The sequence below is a fragment of the Python bivittatus genome, unplaced genomic scaffold (genome assembly GCF_059951505.1).
Source record: "Python bivittatus isolate LINGU-HERP-01145 unplaced genomic scaffold, Pbiv_v1 ctg000390_np1212, whole genome shotgun sequence".
NCBI lineage: Eukaryota > Metazoa > Chordata > Lepidosauria > Squamata > Pythonidae > Python > Python bivittatus.
The window spans coordinates 1,859,217-1,884,523 of NW_028277070.1; the positions used below are offsets into that span (position 1 = coordinate 1,859,217).

The 25,307-nt window shown below is 46.5% G+C and overlaps 2 protein-coding genes across 2 annotated transcripts; both read left to right on the forward strand.

Annotated features, from left to right (window-relative positions):
• The first annotated feature begins 1,175 nt into the window (after positions 1-1,175).
• COQ5 (coenzyme Q5, methyltransferase) lies at positions 1,176-9,441 on the forward strand. The gene is made up of 7 exons (XM_088143813.1): positions 1,176-1,363; positions 1,981-2,130; positions 3,326-3,550; positions 4,636-4,742; positions 7,240-7,328; positions 8,648-8,759; positions 8,922-9,441. Exons 1-7 carry the CDS (start codon positions 1,216-1,218, stop codon positions 9,021-9,023), a joined length of 933 nt encoding a protein of 310 aa, XP_087999939.1. The 5' UTR covers positions 1,176-1,215; the 3' UTR covers positions 9,024-9,441.
• Positions 9,442-12,945: 3,504 nt separating this feature from the next.
• Positions 12,946-21,708, forward strand: LOC103063681 (2-methoxy-6-polyprenyl-1,4-benzoquinol methylase, mitochondrial-like). Its single transcript, XM_088143815.1, has 7 exons — positions 12,946-13,129; positions 14,351-14,500; positions 16,054-16,278; positions 17,364-17,470; positions 17,948-18,036; positions 21,155-21,266; positions 21,429-21,708. Exons 1-7 carry the CDS (start codon positions 12,982-12,984, stop codon positions 21,528-21,530), a joined length of 933 nt encoding a protein of 310 aa, XP_087999941.1. The 5' UTR covers positions 12,946-12,981; the 3' UTR covers positions 21,531-21,708.
• Positions 21,709-25,307: the final 3,599 nt, after the last annotated feature.

Here is a 25,307-nt window from a genome sequence, read left to right on the forward strand (position 1 = left end):
AGGAGCGTGTCTAGCAGGAGGAGAGTTGCTGCTTGCGATTCCCTGGCGCATTGTCTGGGGACCAGGCGGGATCCTGCCTTCTGCTTCCCAGCGGCCGTCCAGCTGGCGACCGAGGCCCCGGTCAGGTTCGCTCCCTTGGGCCACCTTTCCAGATCCTTGCAAGACACCGCCGCATGATAGAACCACGGGCCTGGGCGGCAGAAGTTGCCACGCTCAGCTGGGCTTGGCTGACTGGCTGTTCGGCACCCTGTGGAGTCCTTGGGGTTCTCTGAGCTTGGTTCTTTTCTTGCAAACGTTTCGTTACCTGGCCAGGTACCATCTTCAGTGCTAAAACGGGATGGCATGCCTTCCCAGTACTGGTAAGGGTGGGGGTTTTGTTTTGTTCCTCTGGTAGTTCTTTGATTAAAATAGGTTTACAGCTTGATTGTGAGCCTGGTGTTGACCTTTGCTTATCTGGCAAAGGGTTAGGGTTAGGGTTAGGCCAGCACTGGCAAGGCAGGCCACAGCACATAAACAGAGAGCAAACCCCATCCCATTCTAGCACTGAAGATGTTACCTGGCCAGGTAATGAAGCATTTCCAAGAATAGAACCAAGCTCAGAGAACCCCACGGACTCCACAGTTCAACCCTGAGCTACACATGTTCACCTCTATTGTTTGGCACCGGCTGCCAGCCACACCTTTGCAAAGGCCGGGGCGCATTTCCGCAGGGTGCTAAACCAGTCAGAGCAGACAAGCTAGACCGGCGTTTCCAGAGCCTGGCGACTTTCACATGCGGGACTTCACCTCCCAGAATTCCCCAGCCAGTCGCCTAGGGACTTCTGGGAGTTGAAGTCCCCACATCTCACAGTCGCCAGGTTCGGGAAACAGGGATGGGTGCTGTCTAAATTTGAAATACAAACTAATGAGTAAACTTAGCGCTCCACAGGCGAACCCCTTGCTGCCGCCTAGCGGGCGTCCGGAGGTGCGCAGCCCGGTGCGGCGGCCCTGGCTAAGCGGGCGCTGCTGGGCCGGGCGTACTCAGACCGCCGGAGGGCGCGGCCGGGAAGGCCTGTCAGTCTCCCGCACGTGACCGCGAGCGCCCCGCCCCTCGGGCGCTCTCGCCGGCTGGACGATGGCGTCCTCCCGCGGGCGAGGCGCCAAGGCCCCCCGCGCGCATGCGCCGCCCTCCCCTCTCGCCCCGAAGGGGGCGGGCCGCGGCGGCGTCCCTGGCAAGATGGCGGCCTCCGTGCTGGGCGCTTCGGGGCGCGCCTGGGCGACCTGCGGCGGGCGGCGGGCGCCGGGCCTCCTGCGGGGCCTGTGCGGCCGCGGGACGACGCACTTCGGCTTCCAGGTCGTGTCGGAGGAGGAGAAGGGCGAGAAAGGTGAGGGGCGCCCTCGAGCCGCCCGGCCTCCCGCTGGCCCAGGACCTCCCTGCCGGTAGAAAGCGAGCTCCGCAGGCGCCCCGCCTCGGGCGAGGAGCGAGTGGAAGGAGTCGCGCGGGCGGAGTGGAGAGCCCGGACTGGGCGCGGCGTGCGCGGGCCTCGCCCGTCCCGAGCAGCGCCTCCGAGGCCGCCGGGGGCGCTGGGCGCTGCGGCGCGCCTCCCGAAGAAGCCTCGGTGCGCCCTGCGAGGAAGCGAAGCGCCCGTTCCGCAGAGAGGCGGGGGCGCTGAACGCTTTGCGAGGCCCCGTGAATAGTGTTTTGAGGCGGGTCGCTGCAGGGCCGGGCGCGGGTCAGGTACCCGCTGACACCCGCCGGCTCGAACTGTTTCTATATTGCTGCGTTTTAATTTTGTGAAGCCGCCCAGAGTTGTTTGGAGTTGGGTGGCTTAGAAATTTAACAGACAAATAAAAAATAAATATTAGGAGAGATAGATGCTTGGTTACATCTTATACTATTTGAATACGCAGATGTTGCTAGTCAATTTGATTTCTATCGGAATGGTATAGATATTAGTACAAACAACAAAACCTGCCTCATTTTGAAAAAAGAAAATTTCAGTTTACCAGGTGTTTGAAAATGTGGCAAAGAAGTATGATGTAATGAATGATTCGATGACTCTCGGAATCCATCGTGTCTGGAAGGACATCCTGCTGCGCCACATGAACCCTTATCCAGGAGCCCAGTTAATTGATGTTGCTGGAGGGACAGGTAAGCCTCATAATGTTCACAAGCCCATCCAGATTCTCCACAGCTTCCAATTCAGGGCTTCCCAGGCATCTCCAGCTTGGCCCAGGGTGTTGTATAATTGAGTGACATCAGAGAGATCTCATTTGCCAGTATCCTGTCCACACCCTTCCCCCAAAAAGGGAAAGTTGGAGATTGGGCAACCCTTTGTCAAACACGGCTGGATCCAGGATGGCGTCTTGAGAAGACACACTATGGCCCCCTTTAAAGCTGGTGCATTGTCCCTTTCCTTAAAGAAGCATTGACTACTTTCTGGATCCAGCGGTCAACACCCCACCCAGTTGCTGAGAGGAGCCACAAGAGCCATGGCTGAAACCTGCAGGTGGCAGAATTTAAATTGTAGAGAACCCTAGCTACTGCTGCTGCAAGCTCCAAAACACCCTGTATCACCACAGAAGCCTTTGCCCTGTTCGGCACCGTGGGCTCTGTGCATCTGTATGCAATCCAGAGTAGATGTGAGACTTTATTCACCAAGGAACCTAAACATTCATCCAGCAAACTTGCAGGAGATTTGCCCTGCCTGCCTTTCCCTGAAAGACTCTGGGTAACGCTGAACAGACCTGCCGGACAAGAATCTGTGGAGGCAATAAAACGCAGAGAAGTATTGGCTCTTTGCTGCTTCTGTCGCCAACGTGCAGGCTCAGACATGAGTTCTTACTAGTGCTTGGTCACACCCAGGTCTGGTTTTCCACCACTGTTGTTCTAGCATCTTTTCAGTTGCTCCACTTTCCTCAGCTCCGCAGGAAATCAAGAAGCCACTTGGGATCAACAGCTGGGAACAGCATCTCAAGTGCCCTGGCCACCTTTCCATTCCACAGGTCGATCAGGGGTGAGATATAACTCGGGTGGAGTGTTCTAATCCTTCCCAAACCTTTGCAGAGGTCTAGGGCGTCCATGATCCGCAGTAACAGCAAGACCAGAACTTCCTCTCCTCCCAGTGTGGGAGGAGTGCTGAAAAGTCCTTCTCCAGGCCTCAGGCGTTCTCACCAAGATAGTAACTATGAACGTGCCTCCTTGCAGCTTTCCGAGTTTAACGTTCTACACCAGCTGTAATACCCAAGTGTTACAAAACTCCTTACCTTCATACTTACCTGTATGTTGTTTAATTCCAGGAAAAAGAAATCTCACATTTTGAATGTTCCTTTCAAAACAAATTCAGGTGACATCGCCTTTCGATTTCTCAATTATGTTCGTTCCCAGCGGGAGCATCAGATCCAGCAGAAGCTGAGATCCCATCAGAATTTATCGTGGCAGGAGATTACCCACCTTTACCAGGAAGAGGAGAATGGATCTCTAGGGGGATCCCACGTAGTGGTCTGTGACATTAACAAAGAGATGGTGAAGGTTGGGAAGCAGAAATCTCAGCAGCTTGGCTACTCTGAAGGTAAGAAGTTTATTGCTTCAACAGTGAGGTTTAAATCGTGACTGGCTGTGTGTTTGTGGATAGACGTGTTTGTGCTCAATAACTCTTGAGGGAGTTATTGCTTAAGGGAACCGAGCCCTCTCCCACCCGAAGACAGACAGGCCCTTGTAAGCATCAGTGAGGGCGTAGGATTGGCTGAGTTTTTCTCCTTTCGACTCTGAAACTTTTCAGCAGCCTCTATCGGGAACAGAATGAAGGATCCCAAAGCCCTTGCTTCTAGGACTGAGCCTTTGGGAAGAAGTTTGATGAACCCTTTATTGTGATCCTGCTGGGGAGAAGAATGAAAGAACTTTGCTTGGGGCTAAGCTGAAAAGAGAACGGCAGAGAGGCACAGAACGTACGGGCGTGAGCGGGGGTATTTGGATTATCTGATGGGGCACTTCTTTGGGAACTATGACGTGATCCCAAGCCTCCAGTTGGGCACGGATGGCAGATACTTCGTGCATTTACTTCATCAACTTTACGAACACATTTTTGCAGGCTGATTTTTCAATACGTGCTGATGACCTACTCTGCTTGGCTCACAAGCAGATCTTGTGCGTAATTCAGTAAGAATATAATATTATGCCATGCTTTCTAGGCACTATATCCTGTAAGTTGTCGGTAGGACAGTGTAAATCAAAGATGGGTAGAATCCAGCCCATTTCTTCAGCGCTCCCTCCCCCCGGTTTTAGCTAGCTCAAAACTTAATTGAGAAATAAAGCTACAAGTCATTATCTAAAAGTGGAGTAAATGTATAGTTTGTCTAAATAATGCTCTCAGCTACTCTCTTTTACATTGGTGGTTTTGCGGATAAATTGAAGGGAGACCTCCACCTAAGCCACCTTTTGTTCCTGGAAGCAAGTGAGATAGAAATCTAAAACATGCATTAGATCGTTAATTAGTGACACAAATTGCACACTTTCGCATTGGACTGTTAACTTTGTCATGCGTACGTTCAACACAGGTTCTGTTTTCATAAAATGTTGTTGATCTTTAATGAAAGAGCCCTTTGGGAGGTCCTTTGAGCTGGGGCACTGACCACTTCCATTTCTGATTGTTTGAAGGATTGTCCTGGGTGGTGGGGAATGCTGAAGATCTGCCCTTCCAGGATGACAAGTTTGATATTTACACAATTGCTTTTGGTATCCGTAATGTCACTCATATGGACCAGGTGAGTGAATGGCTCCCATTGGACTGGGGGGGGGGGTTGTTGCTAGACTTGTAACTGCCTTTTCTCCAGATATTCAAGGTGGTGTTACACTCCTCCTCCTCCTCCTAGTTTCCCCCCATAACAATAACCTTGTCAGGTGGTTGGAAAGAAAGAGAATGATTGGCCCAAGGTCACCCAAGGAGTGGCCATTTGAACCTGAATCTTCTTGATCCTAGTCTATCCCTAACCATTACAGCACTCCTACCTGGTGTATGAATCATATCCACTGCTCATACCTGGCAGTTATTCAGTGGTGTATCTTAAAAAAAAGTTTTCCAAAATACAGTCGTGTAAAAAAGAAAGTACACCCTCTTTGAGTTCTATGGTTTTATGTATCAGGACATAATAAAAATCATCTGGTCCTTAGCACTTCTCAGAAGTAGGTAAATACAACCTCAGATGAACAACAACACATGACATATTACACCATGTCATCATTTATTTTACAAAAATAAAGCCCAAATGGAGAAGCCATGCGGGAAAAATTAAGTACACCCCTACTGCTTCCATAGGTATGAAGAGGCTATGTTGCAGCCGGGTGCTGTTAATCAAATGCCCTTGACCAACTGATCATCAGCAAGTGTGACTACCTCTATAACAGCCAAAGTTTTTGGAGTTTGCTGGTCTTGAGCATTGAGGTGTGTGTTAACACAATGCCAGAGAGTAAAGACATCAGCAATGATCTTAGAGAAGCAATTATTGCTGCCCATCAATCTGGGAAGGGTTATAAGGCCATTTCCAAACAATTTAAAGTCCATCATTCTACAGTGAGGAAGATTATTCACCAGTGGAAAACACTCAAGACAGTTGCCAATCTTCCCAGGAGTGGGCATCCCAGCAAATTCCCCCCAAGGTCAGACCGTACAATGCTCAGAGAAATTGCAAAAAATCCAAGAGTTACATCTCAGACTCTATAGGCCTCAGCATGTTAAATGTTAAAGTTTATGACAGTACAATTAGAACAAGACTCTGATGGAATGGAATTATGAAGGCCAAGCTCAGGGAGATAAGCATTTTCTTAGCTCACCGGAACCGAGTGGGAGGAACAAAAGGATGAGACTGGCACCTCCCTGAGGAATTCACACTGTTGTGGCTGGAGGACTTTGGGAACTGGGGTTTGAGTCTGGGAAGATTGATGTCAGGCGTAGCCCAAGGAACTCCAAGAGACAATGCCAATTCAGTCCAGCTATGTTTATTAGCTACAACCTCTAGCAAGAATCTTCCCAGACTCAAACCCCAGTTCCCAAAGTCCTCCAGCCACAACAGTGTGAATTCCTCAGGGAGGTGCCAGTCTCATCCTTTTGTTCCTCCCACTCGGTTCCGGTGAGCTAAGAAAATGCTTATCTCCCTGAGCTTGGCCTTCATAATTCCATTCCATCACAAAGACTGAACAAGTATGGTTTGTTTGGAAGGGTTGCCAGGAGAAAGCCTCTTCTCTCTAAAAAGAACATGGTGGCATGGCTTAGGTTTGCAAAGTTGCATCTGAACAAATCACAGGACTTCTGGAACACTGTCCTTTGGACAGACGAGACCAAAGTGGAGATGTTTGGCTATAATGCACAGCTCCATGTTTGACAAAAACCAAACACAGCATATCAGCACAAACATCTCATACCAACCGTCAAGCATGGTGGTGGAGCGGTGATGATTTGGGCTTGTTTTGCAGCCACAGGACCTGGGCACCTTGCAGTCATCGAGTCAACCATGAACTCCTCTGTATACCGAAGTATTCTAGAGTCAAATGTGAGGCCATCTGTCCGACAGCTAAAGCTTGGCCAACATTGGGTCATGCAACAGGACAATGATCCCAAGCACACCAGCAAATCTACAACAGAATGGCTGAAAAAGAAAAAAACAAATGTGTTGCAATGGCTCAGTCAAATGGCTCAACCTGATTGAAATGCTGAGGTGGGACCTCAAGAGAGCTGTGTGTAAACAAATGCCCGCAAACCTCAATGAACTGAAGCAATGCTATAAAGAAGAGCGGGCCAAAATTCCTCCACAATGATGTGAGAGACTGATAAAGTCATACAGAAAACAATTACTTCAAGTTATTGCTGCTAAAGGTGGTTCTACAAGCTATTGAATCATAAGGTGTAGTTAGTTTTTCACACATGGCTTCTCCATGTTGGCTTTCTTTTTGTAAAATAAATGATGATATGGTGTAATATGTCATGTGTTGTTGTTCATCTGAGGTTGTACTTACCTACTTTTGAGAACTGCTAAGGACCAGATAATTTTTATTATGTCCTGATACGTAAAACCATAGAACTCAAAGAGGGTGTGCTTTCTTTTTCACATGACTGTATCCAAGCAATCAACAGGGTATTGTTTGATCTACCCATAACCCCCTCCCTCAAACTCTCCTGTTTGAGATCAGAATAGAGCTAAGTGAAACATCATAATACGCCTGCTTACTGTGGTGTTTTGTTTGTTTGCTTGTTGTCTGTGATTCCAGGCACTTCAGGAGGCTCATCGAGTTCTGAAACCAGGAGGGCGGTTTCTCTGTCTTGAATTCAGTCAAGTCAACAATTCCCTTATTTCCAGGTTGAAACAAAGGATCTTCTTTTCATGTTTTCATCCTCCTTAAGCAAATGATATTTATACGCTACTGTGACAGTATGAGACATTTCCTGTTTATTGAATTTAGTACAGTACAGGTGGTCCTTGTTTGATGACCACTCATTCAGCGACTGTTCAAACTTACGACGGTGCTGAACGAGAGGTAGTTATGACCAGTGCTTCTACTTACATCTGTTGCAGCATACCCACGGTCATGTGATCATGATCTAGGCACTCGGGCCACGATTATAATGTTGCTGCGTCCCACAGTCATCAGATTGCCATTTGTAATCTTCTTTGCTGGCTTCCTAGAAGCAAAGTCAATGGGGAAGCTGGCAGGAGGTCACAAATGGTGACCACATGACACCCTCACTTAACAACGGCAACCAGAAGTGCTGGAATTGCTTTTGCTAAGAGGTGTGGTCACATGACATCGCACTTTATGACCACGTCTCTTAGGGACAGAAATTCCAGTCGCAATTGCCATTGTTAAGTGAGGACTGCCTGTACATGTTTTGTTCAAGAGTCTTTTCTAATTGGTGACACCTCCCTGCTGCCCCGGACAGGTTGGCTTAGGAAAACAGTAAAAAGCAGAAATAGAGTATTCTCTTGGCCAAGGGTGGGCAATTTGACCATTTCAGACTGATCTGAAGGACTAAAAGAGTGACTTCAAGTAACCCCAGAGTAGTCAAATGCAGTGCCTAGAACCGGATGCAATATTCTATCTAGTGAACGGGGAAGAATGACAACTTGTATTCACACTGTATTTTTGATGGTGCAAATTCATTAATGACTAGGAGAAAGAGAAGGAGGGATTGGTTATCATCTTTGCAGATAATATACAGGTAGTCCTTGGTTAATGATTATTCAGTCACCATTTGAAGTTATGGTGGCGCTGAATGAATGGTGCTTATGGCCGGTCCCTAAAGTGCACCCCCATGGTCACGTGATCAGAATTTGGGTGCATGTCAGCCCGCCTGCATTTATAACTGTAGCATGCGTTTTGACTCAATCCTAGGAAAGCAAGTTCTTGCACGCATATCGGTAGTGGGAGGGGGGTTCCTCCCTTAAGACCTGCCACATGTGCTGCCCAGGAATGGCTTTAGAAAGCTGCTAGAACAGATCTTGGTCCCTCCCCCGAAGGAAATTCAAAAGGAAAAAAAAACCTATTTGCCCTTCCTCAGAGTTTACCTTCAACATGTGAAAACCCAGTACTGAAGTCAAACTAGTTTATGCAAACTTTAGTCAGGATGTATTAGCTGCATCCAGTATCTGTACTAACTTTTAAATTTTTGTTTTCACAGTCTGTATGATCTCTATAGCTTCCAAGTTATCCCTGTGCTGGGAGAAATTATTGCTGGTGATTGGAAATCCTACCAGTATCTTGTAGAAAGCATAAGGCGCTTTCCGGCTCAGGTAAAACAAGTCCTCCAGGTTAACCTAAACATTAAAACTTCAGTCTTACAGAAAGACACGCTAAAGAAAAGCATTCAGTCGCAGTTGCTCTTGAAAATGTGCTAGGAACACCAGGAATGAGTTTCAGCGCTAAATGCTGTATTTATCATTACTTTATTTTAGGAGGAGTTCAAGGAAATGATTGAAGATGCAGGCTTTCTGAAGGTGGAATATCAAAACCTGACCTCAGGCATTGTGGCCATTCATTCTGGCTTCAAGCTGTGATTGTCGTTTTGTGGGGCTGAGGGAAAAACACTTGTCTTCCAGTACTTCAGTGCCTTATCTCCTGGGCAGGTGATGGAAAAGGAATGAATCACTCAAAAGACCTTAAATATCAAGTCAGGACAAAAGAAAGCAGCTGTTATCAGCTGTGCTTATTTAACACTTGTGTTCATTTTACTGGACACAATATATCACTCATTTGAAACCTGGACATTTTAATCAAGTACTTTGCAGCCTTCAGAAGAAAGCTGGTAAGACTTAAACATTTCCCATGTTTTAATCATTTCACCGAACTCTAATGTGGCAGAAGAAATGGAAGACGTGAATGAAAGCCATATTCGCTGTTCTTACTTTGGTCCAGTCTTTCATGAAGAGATGTGGGATTACTTGGTGTATTAAAATTATTATTTAAATTTTCAAATATTTATCTTTGTTTTTCTGAAATGCATGACTATATATTTTTTGTTATGAGGTGTCTTCAAGAAATAAATGAAATCTAACTCACATCCTGGTTGTAGCAGTTGTCAGGCAGCTACTTGTGGGAAGTCTGCAAACCCCTTCTTGCTGAATAGTCCCTCATCACCTACTCAGCTTGCACAGTGATTTATCCTGGTTTAATGTAGCATGTGAATCCAGCTGCTCTGTTTTACTCAAGCTGAGAGCCTATCTTAGCTCAAAGGTCGGATATGCACTGTTGTACTCTCTCAATGGCTGCACGGTATTAAACCAAGAATTATTAGCCTTATTCAGAGAGTCTCCGTCAAGGTGAGGTCAGTGATTCCACGACCACATCCATGCAGCTTCCTTGCAACAATTCAGATTTGCCATTGCTGCTTTCTGGGATATTTTTCCAATTCTCTAGTTTAGCCTACAACCCTGGAATTCTATGATTCTGGCACGGACCGAGCCTGATCTTGCTTAGCTTCCGGGTCTAAGTAAGGCCAGCTGAGAGCTGTCACCTCCCAAGGTCACTCATACACATTTGTTTATAAATCATGGTTTACAAAGGCCAAATACTGGGTTTGTATGCAAAGTCGGAAGCAAAGCACGCTATAGTTTACCGTGACGTGCAAATTAGGTCTCATCTCTACAGAGCCATGAGCATATTATACATAAATGCAACACAAGCTTGCTTAGGTGGAATGTATGCTTGGTAGTCAAAACACCCAGAGGTTATGGATTCTTCCTCAGCTCGGCTATTTTTTTTTCTTGATAGCTATGAATAAAAATCACCCCTAGAGAAAGTTCCTGGTATTCTCTGCCTGTCCTCTATGGAGACTGAGCCCTCTGCTGTACTGCATTGGGACTGGCCAGCCTTTGAACATTTTAAAGTATATGTACACTGAATCCTTAGAATAGCTTGCACATGTGGTGGGTACCACCACGCACCAAGTTAATCTAATATTAACTCAGCCACATTTATTTCTGTTGGCTAAAGGGTGTTCAAACAATTACAGGAGGGACTGATGACCTGCTTCCAAGCACGACACACCTATGGAGGAAGGAATAAACCAGCAAGTCTTTAGGGTTAGGGTTAATCTACTAAGCATGCATGAGTTTCATGTGGAAGATTTCAAGGATTCTTTAAATTAATAGCATTACGGGATATCCTCTTGCATAGATGTGCTTAAAAGGAACCTTCTGAGTTAGGAGGAAGTCTAATTTTGTGTCTCAGCTTGTGCTCTCTTAAGTGGTGTTTGGAAAGCACCTGAAGCCAATAAAATTAAAGAAGACACTTGGATACATTAGCTGGTATGGAAAGGTATTTTCAAGGTTTAACTCAGATATAGTAAACCACGCGGATCCTACCAAAACTTGGAGTTAAGCTTTGGAAAACACTAGCTGGTTTAGCTAAAGAATGTCCAGCTTCAGCATAATGCAGAACCCCAGTAGTCCAACGGAAGAGCTACCCAAATTCAGGAATATTCGAATATGTTAAATGATGGATACCCAACAGTTTTATTAGAAAACTTGGATGGATTGTTTGTTTTAGAAAGAAAATACATACAAGCTTGCTTTTTTGCTATTTTTTATGGCCACAACAAAAACACAAATTGGTACACAGAAGTACATGCAATTAAAACAAAAGGCTTGAAGATCAAGGTATGTTCCCTGGGGAAGGCTGAAGACTTCAGTCTATTTGGAATTAGCATGCAGTCCTGTAACCGAATGCGTATTTGGGTGAAAAAGTCCCATATTCTAACCGGATTTGAAAAGGAGAATAGCAACTTGACCCAGGTAAGAGTAGATGAAGTGTTTGGTCTCGTGAGTCTCGTAGCTGCCCAAGGATGAACAAACTTTTCCACTGCATAATTGGTGAGTTTTGCATTTCACCAGTGTCAGTCCTCTAGGATTAATTGTGTAATACAGATTTACAATTAGGCCACCCATATTGACCAGGCTGTGTACAAGAAAATAACTCACTCTTTTCTCGTAGTCCAGAATATTCCCAAGACTTTCTATTCACCCTCCGTCACACAAGTAGCACCTTTCTTTGGCAATTAGGACTGGGTACTACTTTACTATTAACTTATGACCTCAGTTTAGATCAGGGTTTCTCAACCAGGGTTTCATGGAATCCTAGGGCTTCATGAGAGGTCACTAGGGGTTCCCTGGAGATCATGATTTATTTAAAAAATTATTTCATGTTTGGGACATGTGCTCTCGCAGTGATGAGCAGAGGCCAAACAAAAATCTAGTTACAGCTCTTTTTGAGGTCTCTGGAAGCGCACTGTAGGACTGTGTTTATTTTGTTGAATGCATTGTTAATTTTTGACGTGAGATGGGGAAACTATTGATAACAGGTGAATGCTACATTGCAGGAAGGGAGGGGAGGGAGAAGAGCATTTTTCAAGAAATTAATGGACTTGTCCATCTTAATCTGTGATGTCTCTTTCTCTTGTCTGCATCTCTCCCCTACGCTTCTCCTGTAGTTGTTTCATTATGTTATTTTAAATAAATTCCGTACATGTTTCTTCAGTCATGTCTGAGGGTCCCATCTGGTGTGAGGTGTGAGAGGAAGTGTGAGAGAGAAGAGGAGGATTCTAGAACGGACAATACCAATAAATCTAATGATGATGATGATGAATTTAAATCTTCTCAGGGACTTCCCTGCCCTGGTACATTAATGGACTAAAAAGAAAGCCCGTCTTTACAGTGGGTTTTATATGGACTGGGGATCCAAGTTGCCCTATTCCCTTTGAGTCTATATTTGACCCTGACTGTGCAGGGGTTCCTCGAGGGCCGAAAAACATTTCAAGGGTTCTTCCAGGGTCAAAAGGTTGAGAGAAGCTGATCGAGCCCCTAAACTCTGCGGGCCACTTGGAAAAGTCCGTGGAGGCCCTGAAGACTTCTCACGGCACGGCGCGGTTCTCACCCGGAAACCGTAACGATGCCGGATCGCAGGCAGGGCCAAATTCCACATTCCCGCCTTGTTCGTGACCTAAATTACGATTCCCCCGCAGGAGGGATCAGCAGCGGCCAAACCGGCCGGCGCACCTCATGTTTCGAGCGGGGCTGCTCCAGGCCTAGGCGCAAATCGCTTGTCCATGGCATCGAGGCGCAGGAGGGCCGTCACCCAGTCCAGCCAGCCTCCGGCTTGCGGCAGGGCTTGCTAAAGCGTTTCAGGCAGCCTCTCTGAGGGCCTCCCACGGAGGGCAGCGCCCCCTTCCAGGCGAACCCCTTGCTGCCGCCTAGCGGGCGTCCGGAGGTGCGCAGCCCGGTGCGGCGGCCCTGGCTAAGCGGGCGCTGCTGGGCCGGGCGTACTCAGACCGCCGGAGGGCGCGGCCGGGAAGGCCTGTCAGTCTCCCGCACGTGACCGCGAGCGCCCCGCCCCTCGGGCGCTCTCGCCGGCTGGACGATGGCGTCCTCCCGCGGGCGAGGCGCCAAGGCCCCCCGCGCGCATGCGCCACCCTCCCCTCTCGCCCCGAAGGGGGCGGGCCGCGGCGGCGTCCCTGGCAAGATGGCGGCCTCCGTGCTGGGCGCTTCGGGGCGCGTCTGGGCGAGCTGTGGCGGGCGCCGGGCGCCGGGCCTCCTGCGGGGCCTCTGCGGCCGCGGGACGACGCACTTCGGCTTCCAGGTCGTGTCGGAGGAGGAGAAGGGCGAGAAAGGTGAGGGGCGCCCTCGAGCCGCCCGGGCTCCCGCTGGCCCAGGACCTCCCTGCCGGTAGAAAGCGAGCTCCGCAGGCGCCCCGCCCCGGGCGAGGAGTGAGTGGAAGGAGTCGCGCGGGTGGGCCGGGGGAGTGGAGAGCCCGGACTGGGCGCGGCGTGCGTGGGCCTCGCCCGTCCCGAGCAGCGCTTCCGAGGCTGCCGGGGGCGCGGGGCGCTGGTGCGCGCCCCCCGAGGTCGCCAAGGCGGGGAGGCGAAGCGCCCGTTCCGCAGAGAGGCGGGGGCGCTGAACGCTTTGCGAGGCCCCTGCAGGGCTGGGCACGGGTCAGGCGGAGCTTCCCCCGACGGTAGCTTGGCCTTTGTCGCTGACACCCGCCGGCTCGAATTGCTTCCACTGTAAAATACCTGATTCGTCGAATAATTGAGGGCGAGACTAATAGCCTTCCCCACGCCTGACGTGCCCCTTGCCAGAAACCCCTCACGGGGAGGGTAACACCCGCACTGGGGCAGAGCTCTTGGTTTTATCATCTCTCCTGCCTTAAGGCAAGACCAGCTTGCGCGGCAGGGTTAGGGAGACGCTCATTCGTGAAAAAGAGAGACGTGAAGACAAGTAGAAAGATCTGAAGACCGAATTTGTCCTTGCATGGCATAGGGCCTGGCCGTCTTCCGTGGAGCCTGCCCATCCTATTCGCTGCAACAGAGTCTAGATCCCGTCAATTCAGCCATGCCATCTAGTGGGACCCTGGAGCTGGGCCTTCTCTGTCTCTGCACCTGCCCGTTGGAAGAGCACCCCCTCCCCAAGATCCACACCGTCTCTTCTTTGCCTGTCTTCAGGTGATCTTTAAAAACGTGGCTGCTTCCCCAAGCCTGGAGCTAGGTGGTTTTTTTGGTGGGGGAGCACCTTTTAGTGGCAGGTGTTGTGGACATAGGCTTTGCTTTTTGTGTTTCCCCCAATACGCCAAGTGTTTTATACTCTGTTCTGTACTGTGTTGTGTATATTACTGTGTTTTAATTTTGTGAAGCTGCCCAGAGTTGTTTGGAGTTGGGTGGCTTAGAAATTTAACAGACAAATAAAAAATAAATATTAGGAGAGATAGATGCTTGGTTACGTCTTATATTATTTGAATACGCAGATGTTGCTAGTCAATTTGATTTCTATCGGAATGGTATAGATATTAGTACAAACAACAAAACCTGCCTCATTTTGAAAAAAGAAAATTTCAGTTTACCAGTTGTTTGAAAATGCGGCAAAAAACTATGATGAAATGAATGATTCGATGACTCTGGGAATCCATCGCATCTGGAGAGACATCCTGCTGTGCCACATGAACCCTTATCCAGGAGCCCAGTTAATTGATGTTGCTGGAGGGACAGGTAAGCCTCATAATGTTCACAAGCCCATCCAGATTCTCCACAGCTTCCAATTCAGGGCTTCCCAAGCATCTCCAGCTTGGCCCAGGGTGTTGTTGTATAATTAAGTGATATTGGAGAGACCTCATCCTGAGCCAAGGGATGATCTCGCCAACGTTTCCTGTAAATGTTAAACAGCCGGGGGGGGGGGGATCACTAAGCCTGTGCATTCCCATTGATCTCAGGGGTCCCCCATCCCCACCAACTGGAATTCCAACTCAGGTAAGAGTAGAACCACCATAAACAGCTCCCCCAGCTGCAAGATCTTGTAGGCCGTCCAGAAGGATAAATGATTGATGGTGCTGAATGCCACAGAAAGGTCTAGTAGCATACACATCCTGTGTACCATGTTCTACATGCGCTCCCCATCTAGGTCCTAATGAAAGTCATCCACTAGAGCAACCAATGCCATTTCTGTCCAGTGACTGGGCCTGAATCAAGACAGAAAAGATCCAGATAATTCTCTTTCTCTAGGATCCCCTGTAGTTGATTCGCCACCAGCTTGTCATCAAACACAGTCCGATCCAGGATGGCATCTTGAGAAGACACACTATGGCCCCCTTTAAAGCTGGTGCATTGACCCTTTCCTTAAAGAAGCATTGACTACTATCTGGATCCAGCGGTCAACACCCCACCCAGTTGCTGAGAGGAGCCACAAGAGCCATGGCTGAAACCTGCAGGTGGCAGAATTTAAATTGTAGAGAACCCTAGCTACTGCTGCTGCAAGCTCCAAAGCACCCTGTATCACCACAGAAGCCTTTGCCCTGTTCGGCACCGTGGGCTCTGTGCATCTGTATGCAATCCAGAGTAGATGTGAGACTTTATTCACCAAGGAACCTAAACATTCATCCAGCAAACTTGCAGGAGATTTGCCCTGCCTGCCTTTCCCTGAAAGACTCTGGGTAACGCTGAACAGACCTGCCGGACAAGAATCTGTGGAGGCAATAAAACGCAGAGAAGTATTGGCTCTTTGCTGCTTCTGTCGCCAACGTGCAGGCTCAGACATGAGTTCTTACTAGTGCTTGGTCACACCCAGGTCTGGTTTTCCACCACTGTTGTTCTAGCATCTTTTCAGTTGCTCCACTTTCCTCAGCTCCGCAGGAAATCAAGAAGCCACTTGGGATCAACAGCTGGGAACAGCATCTCAAGTGCCCTGGCCACCTTTCCATTCCACAGGTCGATCAGGGGTGAGATATAACTCGGGTGGAGTGTTCTAATCCTTCCCAAACCTTTGCAGAGGTCTAGGGCGTCCATGATCCGCAGTAACAGCAAGACCAGAACTTCTTCTCCTCCCAGTGTGGGAGGAGTGCTGAAAAGTCCTTCTCCAGGCCTCAGGCGTTCTCACCAAGATAGTAACTATGAACGTGCCTCCTTGCAGCTTTCCGAGTTTAACATTCTACACCAGCTGTAATACCCAAGTGTTACAAAACTCCTTACCTTCATACTTACCTGTATGTTGTTTAATTCCAGGAAAAAGAAATCTCACATTTTGAATGTTCCTTTCAAAACAAATTCAGGTGACATCGCCTTTCGATTTCTCAATTATGTTCGTTCCCAGCGGGAGCATCAGATCCAGCAGAAGCTGAGATCCCATCAGAATTTATCGTGGCAGGAGATTACCCACCTTTACCAGGAAGAGGAGAATGGATCTCTAGGGGGATCCCACGTAGTGGTCTGTGACATTAACAAAGAGATGGTGAAGGTTGGGAAGCAGAAATCTCAGCAGCTTGGCTACTCTGAAGGTAAGAAGTTTATTGCTTCAACAGTGAGGTTTAAATCGTGACTGGCTGTGTGTTTGTGGATAGACGTGTTTGTGCTCAATAACTCTTGAGGGAGTTATTGCTTAAGGGAACCGAGCCCTCTCCCACCCGAAGACAGACAGGCCCTTGTAAGCATCAGTGAGGGCGTAGGATTGGCTGAGTTTTTCTCCTTTCGACTCTGAAACTTTTCAGCAGCCTCTATCGGGAACAGAATGAAGGATCCCAAAGCCCTTGCTTCTAGGACTGAGCCTTTGGGAAGAAGTTTGATGAACCCTTTATTGTGATCCTGCTGGGGAGAAGAATGAAAGAACTTTGCTTGGGGCTAAGCTGAAAAGAGAACGGCAGAGAGGCACAGAACGTACGGGCGTGAGCGGGGGTATTTGGATTATCTGATGGGGCACTTCTTTGGGAACTATGACGTGATCCCAAGCCTCCAGTTGGGCACGGATGGCAGATACTTCGTGCATTTACTTCATCAACTTTACGAACACATTTTTGCAGGCTGATTTTTCAATACGTGCTGATGACCTACTCTGCTTGGCTCACAAGCAGATCTTGTGCGTAATTCAGTAAGAATATAATATTATGCCATGCTTTCTAGGCACTATATCCTGTAAGTTGTCGGTAGGACAGTGTAAATCAAAGATGGGTAGAATCCAGCCCATTTCTTCAGCGCTCCCTCCCCCCGGTTTTAGCTAGCTCAAAACTTAATTGAGAAATAAAGCTACAAGTCATTATCTAAAAGTGGAGTAAATGTATAGTTTGTCTAAATAATGCTCTCAGCTACTCTCTTTTACATTGGTGGTTTTGCGGATAAATTGAAGGGAGACCTCCACCTAAGCCACCTTTTGTTCCTGGAAGCAAGTGAGATAGAAATCTAAAACATGCATTAGATCGTTAATTAGTGACACAAATTGCACACTTTCGCATTGGACTGTTAACTTTGTCATGCGTACGTTCAACACAGGTTCTGTTTTCATAAAATGTTGTTGATCTTTAATGAAAGAGCCCTTTGGGAGGTCCTTTGAGCTGGGGCACTGACCACTTCCATTTCTGATTGTTTGAAGGATTGTCCTGGGTGGTGGGGAATGCTGAAGATCTGCCCTTCCAGGATGACAAGTTTGATATTTACACAATTGCTTTTGGTATCCGTAATGTCACTCATATGGACCAGGTGAGTGAATGGCTCCCATTGGACTGGGGGGGGGGGTTGTTGCTAGACTTGTAACTGCCTTTTCTCCAGATACTCAAGGTGGTGTTACACTCCTCCTCCTCCTCCTCCTCCTAGTTTCCCCCCATAACAATAACCTTGTCAGGTGGTTGGAAAGAAAGAGAATGATTGGCCCAAGGTCACCCAAGGAGTGGCCATTTGAACCTGAATCTTCTTGATCCTAGTCTATCCCTAACCATTATAGCACTCCTACCTGGTGTATGAATCATATCCACTGCTCATACCTGGCAGTTATTCAGTGGTGTATCTTAAAAAAAAGTTTTCCAAAATATCCGAGCAATCAGTAGGATATTGTTTGATCTACCCATAACCCCCTCCCCAAAACTCCACTGGATGAGCTCAGAATACAGCTAAGTGAAACATCATAATATGCCTGCTTACTGTGGTTTTTTTGTTTGTTTCCTAACTGTGTGCTTCCAGGTGCTTCAGGAAGCTTATCGAGTTCTGAAACCAGGAGGGCGGTTTCTCTGTCTTGAATTCAGTCAAGTCAACAATTCCCTTCTTTCCAGGTTGAAATAAAGGATCTTTCTTGAAGGATGGCTGGTTCTATTTCTGCTTTCTTCTCCTCATCATCTTGAGGAGGCTGGGCCTCTTTGCTGCTGGTATATAGCTCTACTCACCATCTGTTCTTGACACCTTGTTGGCCAGACAGCTCTTTCCCTTGGTTATTTTTGATGATGCTTTTAAGAGCAGTAAATGGTATTTGAATCCGTTTGACTTGTGCAAATGCATTCTTGACGTGGCCCTTCATGCAGTCCTCGTCTAGCTGCTTGCAACGCTGGTCCCAGTAAACTTTGTTGTCTTTCCTTGCTGCTCTTTGGAAATCCGCATTCAGTCTCCTTGGTTCCTCCTGTTTGCCCGCTGCTTTGAATGCTTTTCTTCGCTGAGTTATTCTGGTTTCATCTGAGAGCCACTTGCGCGTTTCTCTGGCTTCTTGTATGGCATGTGTTCAACTGCTTCAGCTCTTTCCCGTATCAACCATTTCCTGTTTATAGATAAGCAAAACCTGCAAAGTATCATCATCCAGTCCTAGTCAGCGAAAATCCATTAGGAATTATCAGAGATGACAACCCATCTATTTTAACCTTGATCAAATAAACCGACTGTATTCTTTCCCCTGTCCCACAAGAGTCTTCAATCTCTTCAGCTAATGTCCTAGCATCTTCTTTCTTTTCATCTTCTTTGTCTTTTATCACAAAATCATTAAGAACTTTGACAGGTCCTTTTTGCAAATCCAGTATAAAAAGGTTATCCTCAACAGTCTTCTGGGTTAGTACTTGTATGTATTTTTAAGCCAATTTCATTTGTATATCCAATATTTCATCTTTTTGTGTCATTTTTAAATCCACGTTCAAATCCATTTGTCTTCTCTAATGAAACCTGTTCTCCTTCCATAACAGATTCCATATCTGTAATAACAGATAACTTTGAAATTACCTCATGAACCCACGGTTGATAGTTCTCTCTTAATGTAGCCATTGATGCATTTATTTCCTTCTAGTGCCCTCTAGGGTCCAGCCTTCAAAGTCGTATTCATTTCTTATCTGTTGTTTCCAAATATAAACATAGCCAGTTTCCCACAGGAAGGATTCTTTAAATTAACTTCAAAGTCTTAATTTAAGTCCCTCTGAGCCTTAATTCTTTAAAAAAGCTTTCTAAAATCAACACTCTAATCACTCTTTTGCTGTATATTCCAAAATCATTTTTTTTTTTTTGCAAATCTTTAAACTCATGGTTAAAACTTCTTTCTTAAAGGATTGAAGGGAACTCACCAGTGAATTCAACCTGCCGTTCTGAAAGGTCTCAATCTTTAAAAAGCAGTTAAAAAAAATCCAAAGTGATTAAGAAGTGAGCCTTGGTTGAACCTTGAGTCCAAATAGGCTACATTAATAGCTATAACCTTGATGGAATCCTGCGACTCCCAGCTGTTCACAAGCCAACCACAAAAACATTGGTTCCTGCCATCTGCTCACAACAAACAGCTGTCTGAAGTACATGTGGGCAATTTTGAGATCTCTCCTTCCTCAGGAGAGGTTTCAGCAATCTGGATCCAGCTTCCGAACACCCTTTTCAGCCATGTCATCCTTCTGTTCCAGAGACATCAGTTTGCCATGGCACCCACTGGAAGTCTCCAGCATTCCTGTACCTTACTGAGGCTCAGGACAGGGAGGACCCAAGCCAGGAATGGCTTGGATCGGGGTAGGTCCTCACTTAATGACTGGTAGGATTCGGTTAATGATGGCAACCCAGACTGCCGGGATTCCTGTTGCTAAGCCATGTGGTCATGTGATGTGCTTTACAACTGCATCGCTTAGTGATGGAATTCTGGTCCCAATTACTGTCATTAAGTGAGGACCACCTGTAGAACTGTGTGGGACAGAAAAATCTCTAGATGACAAATACATTTCAAAGTGATCATATTAAGGAAATGGTCTGAAAGGAACAATTAAAGTTTAACAGAAACAAATGACAATTCTTCACTTAAGAAACAGAAATCAAATGCACAGGTGATACCTGGCTTGCTAATGGGACATATGAAAGGATCTTAGAATTGTAGAACTTCAGCTAAAAAGGAAAGTACAATTTTAGGCTGTATCAACAAAAGCATAGTGTATTCTCAAGAAGCAAAATGTTCCCTGTATTCTAAATTGCTCAGATCTCACCTCAAATACTATGTTCGGTTCCAGATACATTTTAAGAAAGATCCTGAGAAACGGGAAAAGAATAGGGATCATCAGCCAACTGGAAACTAAGGCTTAGGAGGAAGGACTGAGGGAATGGGATATGAAAGATTTATGAAAAGTGGATGGAGGTGGAACACAATCACAATTTTCAGATATCTGAGGGGACATCACACAGAAGATCGGGGTGTAGTGGCATAATGTCGTTTCCTCTCAGCTTGATGGCATTGCTGGCTCTCATACAGATTAGGGCAGTCTCTTTCCAATCTTAGTAGGACAGGAAGTCGGGACAGAGTCCTATTAGTTCTAGACTATCAGTCATTCTAGGATCTGAAAGTCTTTCCACCAGCTCCAGGTGGCTCATGTGTCTGGAAAATCTAGCCTGTGAAATTCTGCCCGTAATGAAGACTGTTAAGGTCGTATGCCTTGTCTGGACAACCCATCTGACCTGCAGCCTTCAGCAGGAGTAGAACCTTGCTTGTATTCCTAGCTGGAATTGTTGTGGCCACAGTTAGCCCAACTTTCCTTTGCAGGTGTCCCACTTGGAGTGGCAGCAAGAGGCTATTTCGGCTGCCCCACACATTTCTCAAGTCAGGCAGAGGGCCACAAGCTGCTCCACTCAGGAAGAGTCAGCATGCCAGCATCATCCTGCACTCTGAATGTGTTGGGATGGAAAGAAAGACATACGAGAAGGGGGGGGGGATTCCTCCCTTAAGCTCTGCCACGTGCTGCCCAGGAATGGCTTTAGAAAGCTGCTAGAACAGATCTTGGTCCCTCCCCCGAAGGAAATTCAAAAGGAAAAAAAAACCTATTTGCCCTTCCTCAGAGTTTACCTTCAACATGTGAAAACCCAGTACTGAAGTCAAACTAGTTTATGCAAACTTTAGTCGGGATGTATTAGCTGCATCCAGTATCTGTACTAACTTTTAAATTTTTGTTTTCACAGTCTGTATGATCTCTATAGCTTCCAAGTTATCCCTGTGCTGGGAGAAATTATTGCTGGTGATTGGAAAACCTACCAGTATCTTGTAGAAAGCATAAGGCGCTTTCCGGCTCAGGTAAAACAAGTCCTCCAGGTTAACCTAAACGTTAAAACTTCAGTCTTACAGAAAGACACGCTGAAGAAAAGCATTCAGTCACAGTTGCTCTTGAAAATCTGCTAGGAACACCAGGAATGAGTTTCAGCGCTAAATGCTGTATTTATCATTACTTTATTTTAGGAGGAGTTCAAGGAAATGATTGAAGATGCAGGCTTTGTGAAGGTGGAATATCAAAACCTGACCTTAGGCATTGTGGCCATTCATTCTGGCTTCAAGCTGTGATTGTCGTTTTGTGGGGCTGAGGGAAAAACACTTGTCTTCCACTTGTCTTCCTCTGTGCCTTATCTCCCAGGCAGGTGATTAAAAGGAATGAATCACTCAGAAGACCTTAAATATCAAGTCTGAAATGCAGTATTTTTTGTTATGAAACGTCTTCAAGAAATAAATGAAATCTAACCCACATCCTGGTTGTAGCAGTTGTCAGGCAGCTATTTGTGGGAAGTCTGCAAACCCCTTCTTGCTGAATAGTCCCTCATCACCTACTCAGCTTGCAGAGTGATTTATCCTGGTTTAATGTAGCATGTGAATCCAGCTGCTCTGTTTTACTCAAGCTGAGAGCCTATCTTAGCTCAAAGGTTGGATATGTACTGTTGCACTCCCTCAATGGCTGCACAGTATTAAACCAAGAATTATTAGCCTTATTCAGAGAGACTCCGTCAAGGTGAGGTCAGTGATTCCATGGCCACAGCCATGCAGCTTCCTTGCAACAATACAGATCTGCCATTGCTGCTTTCTGGGATATTTTTCCAATTCTCTAGTTAGGCTACAACCCTGGAATTCTAATTCTGGCACGATCTTAATTAATTATCTTAAGATAATTAAGATTATCTTAAGCCTGATGTTGCTTAGCTTCCGGATCTAAGTAAGGCCAGTTGAGAGCTGCTACCTCCCAAGGTCACTCATACACATTTGTTTATAAATCATGGTTTACAAAGGCCAAATACTGGATTTGTATAAAGCCCGAAGCAAACCACGCTGTAGTTTAACGTGACATGCAAATTAGGTCCCATCTCTACAGTACAGAGCCATGAGCACATTATACATAAATGCAGTACAAGCTTGCTTAGGTACAGTCCTGGCCAAAAGTTTTGAGAATGACAAAGATTAATTCTCACAAGGTCTGCTGCTCCAGTGTGGAAGATGGCAATGTGCATATACTCCAGGATGTTATGAAGAGTGGTCAGATCAATTGCAATTAATTGCAAAGTCCCTCTTTGCCATGAAAATGAACTTAATCCCCAAAAAACATTTCCACTGCATTTCAGCCCTGCCACAACAGGAGCAGCTGACATGTCAGTGATTCCCTCGTTAACACAGGTATCAGTGTTGACCAGGACGAGGTTGGAGACCACTCTGTCATGCTGACTTGAGTTAGAATAAGAGACTGGAAGCTTTAAAAGGAGGGTGGTGCTTGAAATCATTGTTCTTCCTCTGTTCACCATGGTTACCTACAAGGAAACACGTGCACCCATCATTGCTTTGCACAAAAAGGGATTCACAGGCAAGGATATTGCTGCTACTAAGATTGCACCTACATCAACCATTTAGCGGATCATCAAGAACTTCAAGGAGAGAGGTTCAGTTGTTGTGTAGGAGGCTTCAGGGTGCCCAAGAAAGTCCAGTAAGCGATAGGACTGTCTCCTAAAGGTGATTCAGCTGCAGGATCAGGGCACTACCAGTGCAGAGCTTGCTCAGGAATGGTAGGCAGGTGTGTGTGCATCTGCACGCACAGTGAGGCGAAGACTTTTGGAGGATGGCCTGTTGTCAAGGGCAGCAAAGAAGCCACTTCTCTCCAGGAAAAACATCAGGGACAGACTGACATTCTGCAAAAGGTACAGGGATTGGACTGCTGAGGACTGGGGTAAAGTCATTTTCTCTGATGAATCCCCTTTCCAATTGTTTGGGGCATCCGGAACAAACCTTGTCCATAGAAGAAAAGGTGAGTGCTACCATCGGTCCTGTGTCATGTCAACAGTAAAGCATCCTGAGACCATGTGTGGGGTTGCTTCTCAGCCAAGGGAGCGGGCTCAGTCACAATTTTGCCTAGGAACACAGCCATGAATAAAGAGTGGTACAACATCCTCCAAGAGCACCTTCTCCCAACCATCCAAGGACAGTTTGGTGACGAACAGTGCCTTTTCCAGCATGATAGAGCACCTTGCCATAAGGCAAAAGTGGCTTGGGGACCACAACATTTGAGATTTTGGGTCTATGGCCAGGAAATTCCCCAGACCTTAATCCCACTGAGAATGTGTGGTCAATCCTCAAGAGGCGGGTGAACAAAGCCCACAAATTCTGACAAACTCAAGTACAGTGGTGCCTCTAGTTACGAACTTAATCCGTTCCGTGACTCTGGTTGCAACTCGAGTTGGTTGCAAGTCGAGGTAAAGTTTCCCATAAGGTTCAATGTAAATATGGCTAAACAGTTCTGAAACATGCATTTTATTTTTAAACCTCAAAAACATGAAAAAAAGTACAGTACAGCACAGTATGAAGAGGGAGAATGGGGTGAGGAGGCAGTTATTGTTTGGAGGGAGAGCCCCCCTCCAAAGGGACATTGGGGAGATCTCCTTCAGGGGTTTCCTCTCTTCTTTGCCTCTTAGCTGCAAGCTCAGTTCTGGGGAAAAACCTGTCTAAAGTCAGTTGCCAGCCTACTCTGCATTTTCTTTGGAGCCATGCTGACAAGCACACCCAACACCTTCCAAACGCCACAAAACACACCACAAGCCTCACCAAACGTCACCTTGCTACCGCAATCTCGCCCACAGGAAGCCGCGACCGCATGGCAGCAGGGAAAATGGCTGTGGATCCGATTCGTAGCTGGAGGCGGAGTTCGCATGTCGAGGTAAATTTTTGGGGCCGGAGCTGGTCGTATCTTGAAAAATTCGTAACTAGAGGTACCACTATATTGATTATGCAAGAATGGGCTGCCATCAGTCAGTATGTGGCCAAGAAGTTCATTGACAGCATGCCAGGGCGAATTGCAGAGGTCTTGAAAAAGAAGGGTCAACACTGCAAATATTGACTCTTTGCATAAACTTAATGTAACTGTCAATAAAAGCCTTTGACACTTATGCAAATGCTTGTACTTATACTTCAGTATACTATCGTAACATCTCCACGAAGATCTTCGAACACTGGAGCAGCAGACCTTGTGAGAATTAATCTTTGTGTCATTCTCAAAGCTTTTGGCCAGGACTGTAGAATGTATGCTTGGTAGTCAAAACACCCAGAGGTTATGGATTCTTCCTCAGCTCGGCTATTTTTATTCTTGATAGCTATGAATAAAAATCACCCCTAGAGAAAGTTCCTGGTATTCTCTGCCTGTCCTCTATGGAGACTGAGCCCTCTGCTGTACTGCATTGGGACTGGCCAGCCTTTGAACATTTTAAAGTATATGTACACTGAATCCTTAGAATAGCTTGCACATGTGGTGGGTACCACCACGCACCAAGTTCTTCTAGTATTAACTCAGCCACATTTATTTCTGTTGGCTAAAGGGTGTTCAAACAATTACAGGAGGGACTGATGACCTGCTTCCAAGCACGACACACCTATGGAGGAAGGAATAAACCAGCAAGTCTTTAGGGTTAGGGTTAATCTACTAAGCATGCATTAGTTTCATGTGGAAGATTTCAAGGATTCTTTAAATTAATAGCATTACGGGATATCCTCTTGCATAGATGTGCTTAAAAGGAACCTTCTGAGTTAGGAGGAAGTCTAATTTTGTGTCTCAGCTTGTGCTCTCTTGAGTGGTGTTTGGAAAGCACCTGAAGCCAATAAAATTAAAGAAGACACTTGGATACATTAGCTGGTATGGAAAGGTATTTTCAAGGTTTAACTCAGATATAGTAAACCACGCGGATCCTACCAAAACTTGGAGTTAAGCTTTGGAAAACACTAGTTGGTTTAGCTAAAGAATGTCCAGCTTCAGCATAATGCAGAACCCCAGTAGTCCAACGGAAGAGCTACCCAAATTCAGGAATATTCGAATACGTT

Excerpts from the sequence above, each read along its gene's own strand:
- COQ5 (XM_088143813.1), top strand. The coding sequence starts at position 1,216 with ATGGCGGCCTCCGTGCTGGGCGCTTCGGGGCGCGCCTGGGCGACCTGC. Across the intron at positions 2,131-3,325 it reads TGATGTTGCTGGAGGGACAG|GTGACATCGCCTTTCGATTT; the intron begins GTAAGCCTCATA and ends AAACAAATTCAG. Across the intron at positions 3,551-4,635 it reads GCAGCTTGGCTACTCTGAAG|GATTGTCCTGGGTGGTGGGG; the intron begins GTAAGAAGTTTA and ends GATTGTTTGAAG.
- LOC103063681 (XM_088143815.1), top strand. The coding sequence starts at position 12,982 with ATGGCGGCCTCCGTGCTGGGCGCTTCGGGGCGCGTCTGGGCGAGCTGT. Across the intron at positions 17,471-17,947 it reads ATGTCACTCATATGGACCAG|GTGCTTCAGGAAGCTTATCG; the intron begins GTGAGTGAATGG and ends GTGTGCTTCCAG. Across the intron at positions 18,037-21,154 it reads AACAATTCCCTTCTTTCCAG|TCTGTATGATCTCTATAGCT; the intron begins GTTGAAATAAAG and ends TTGTTTTCACAG.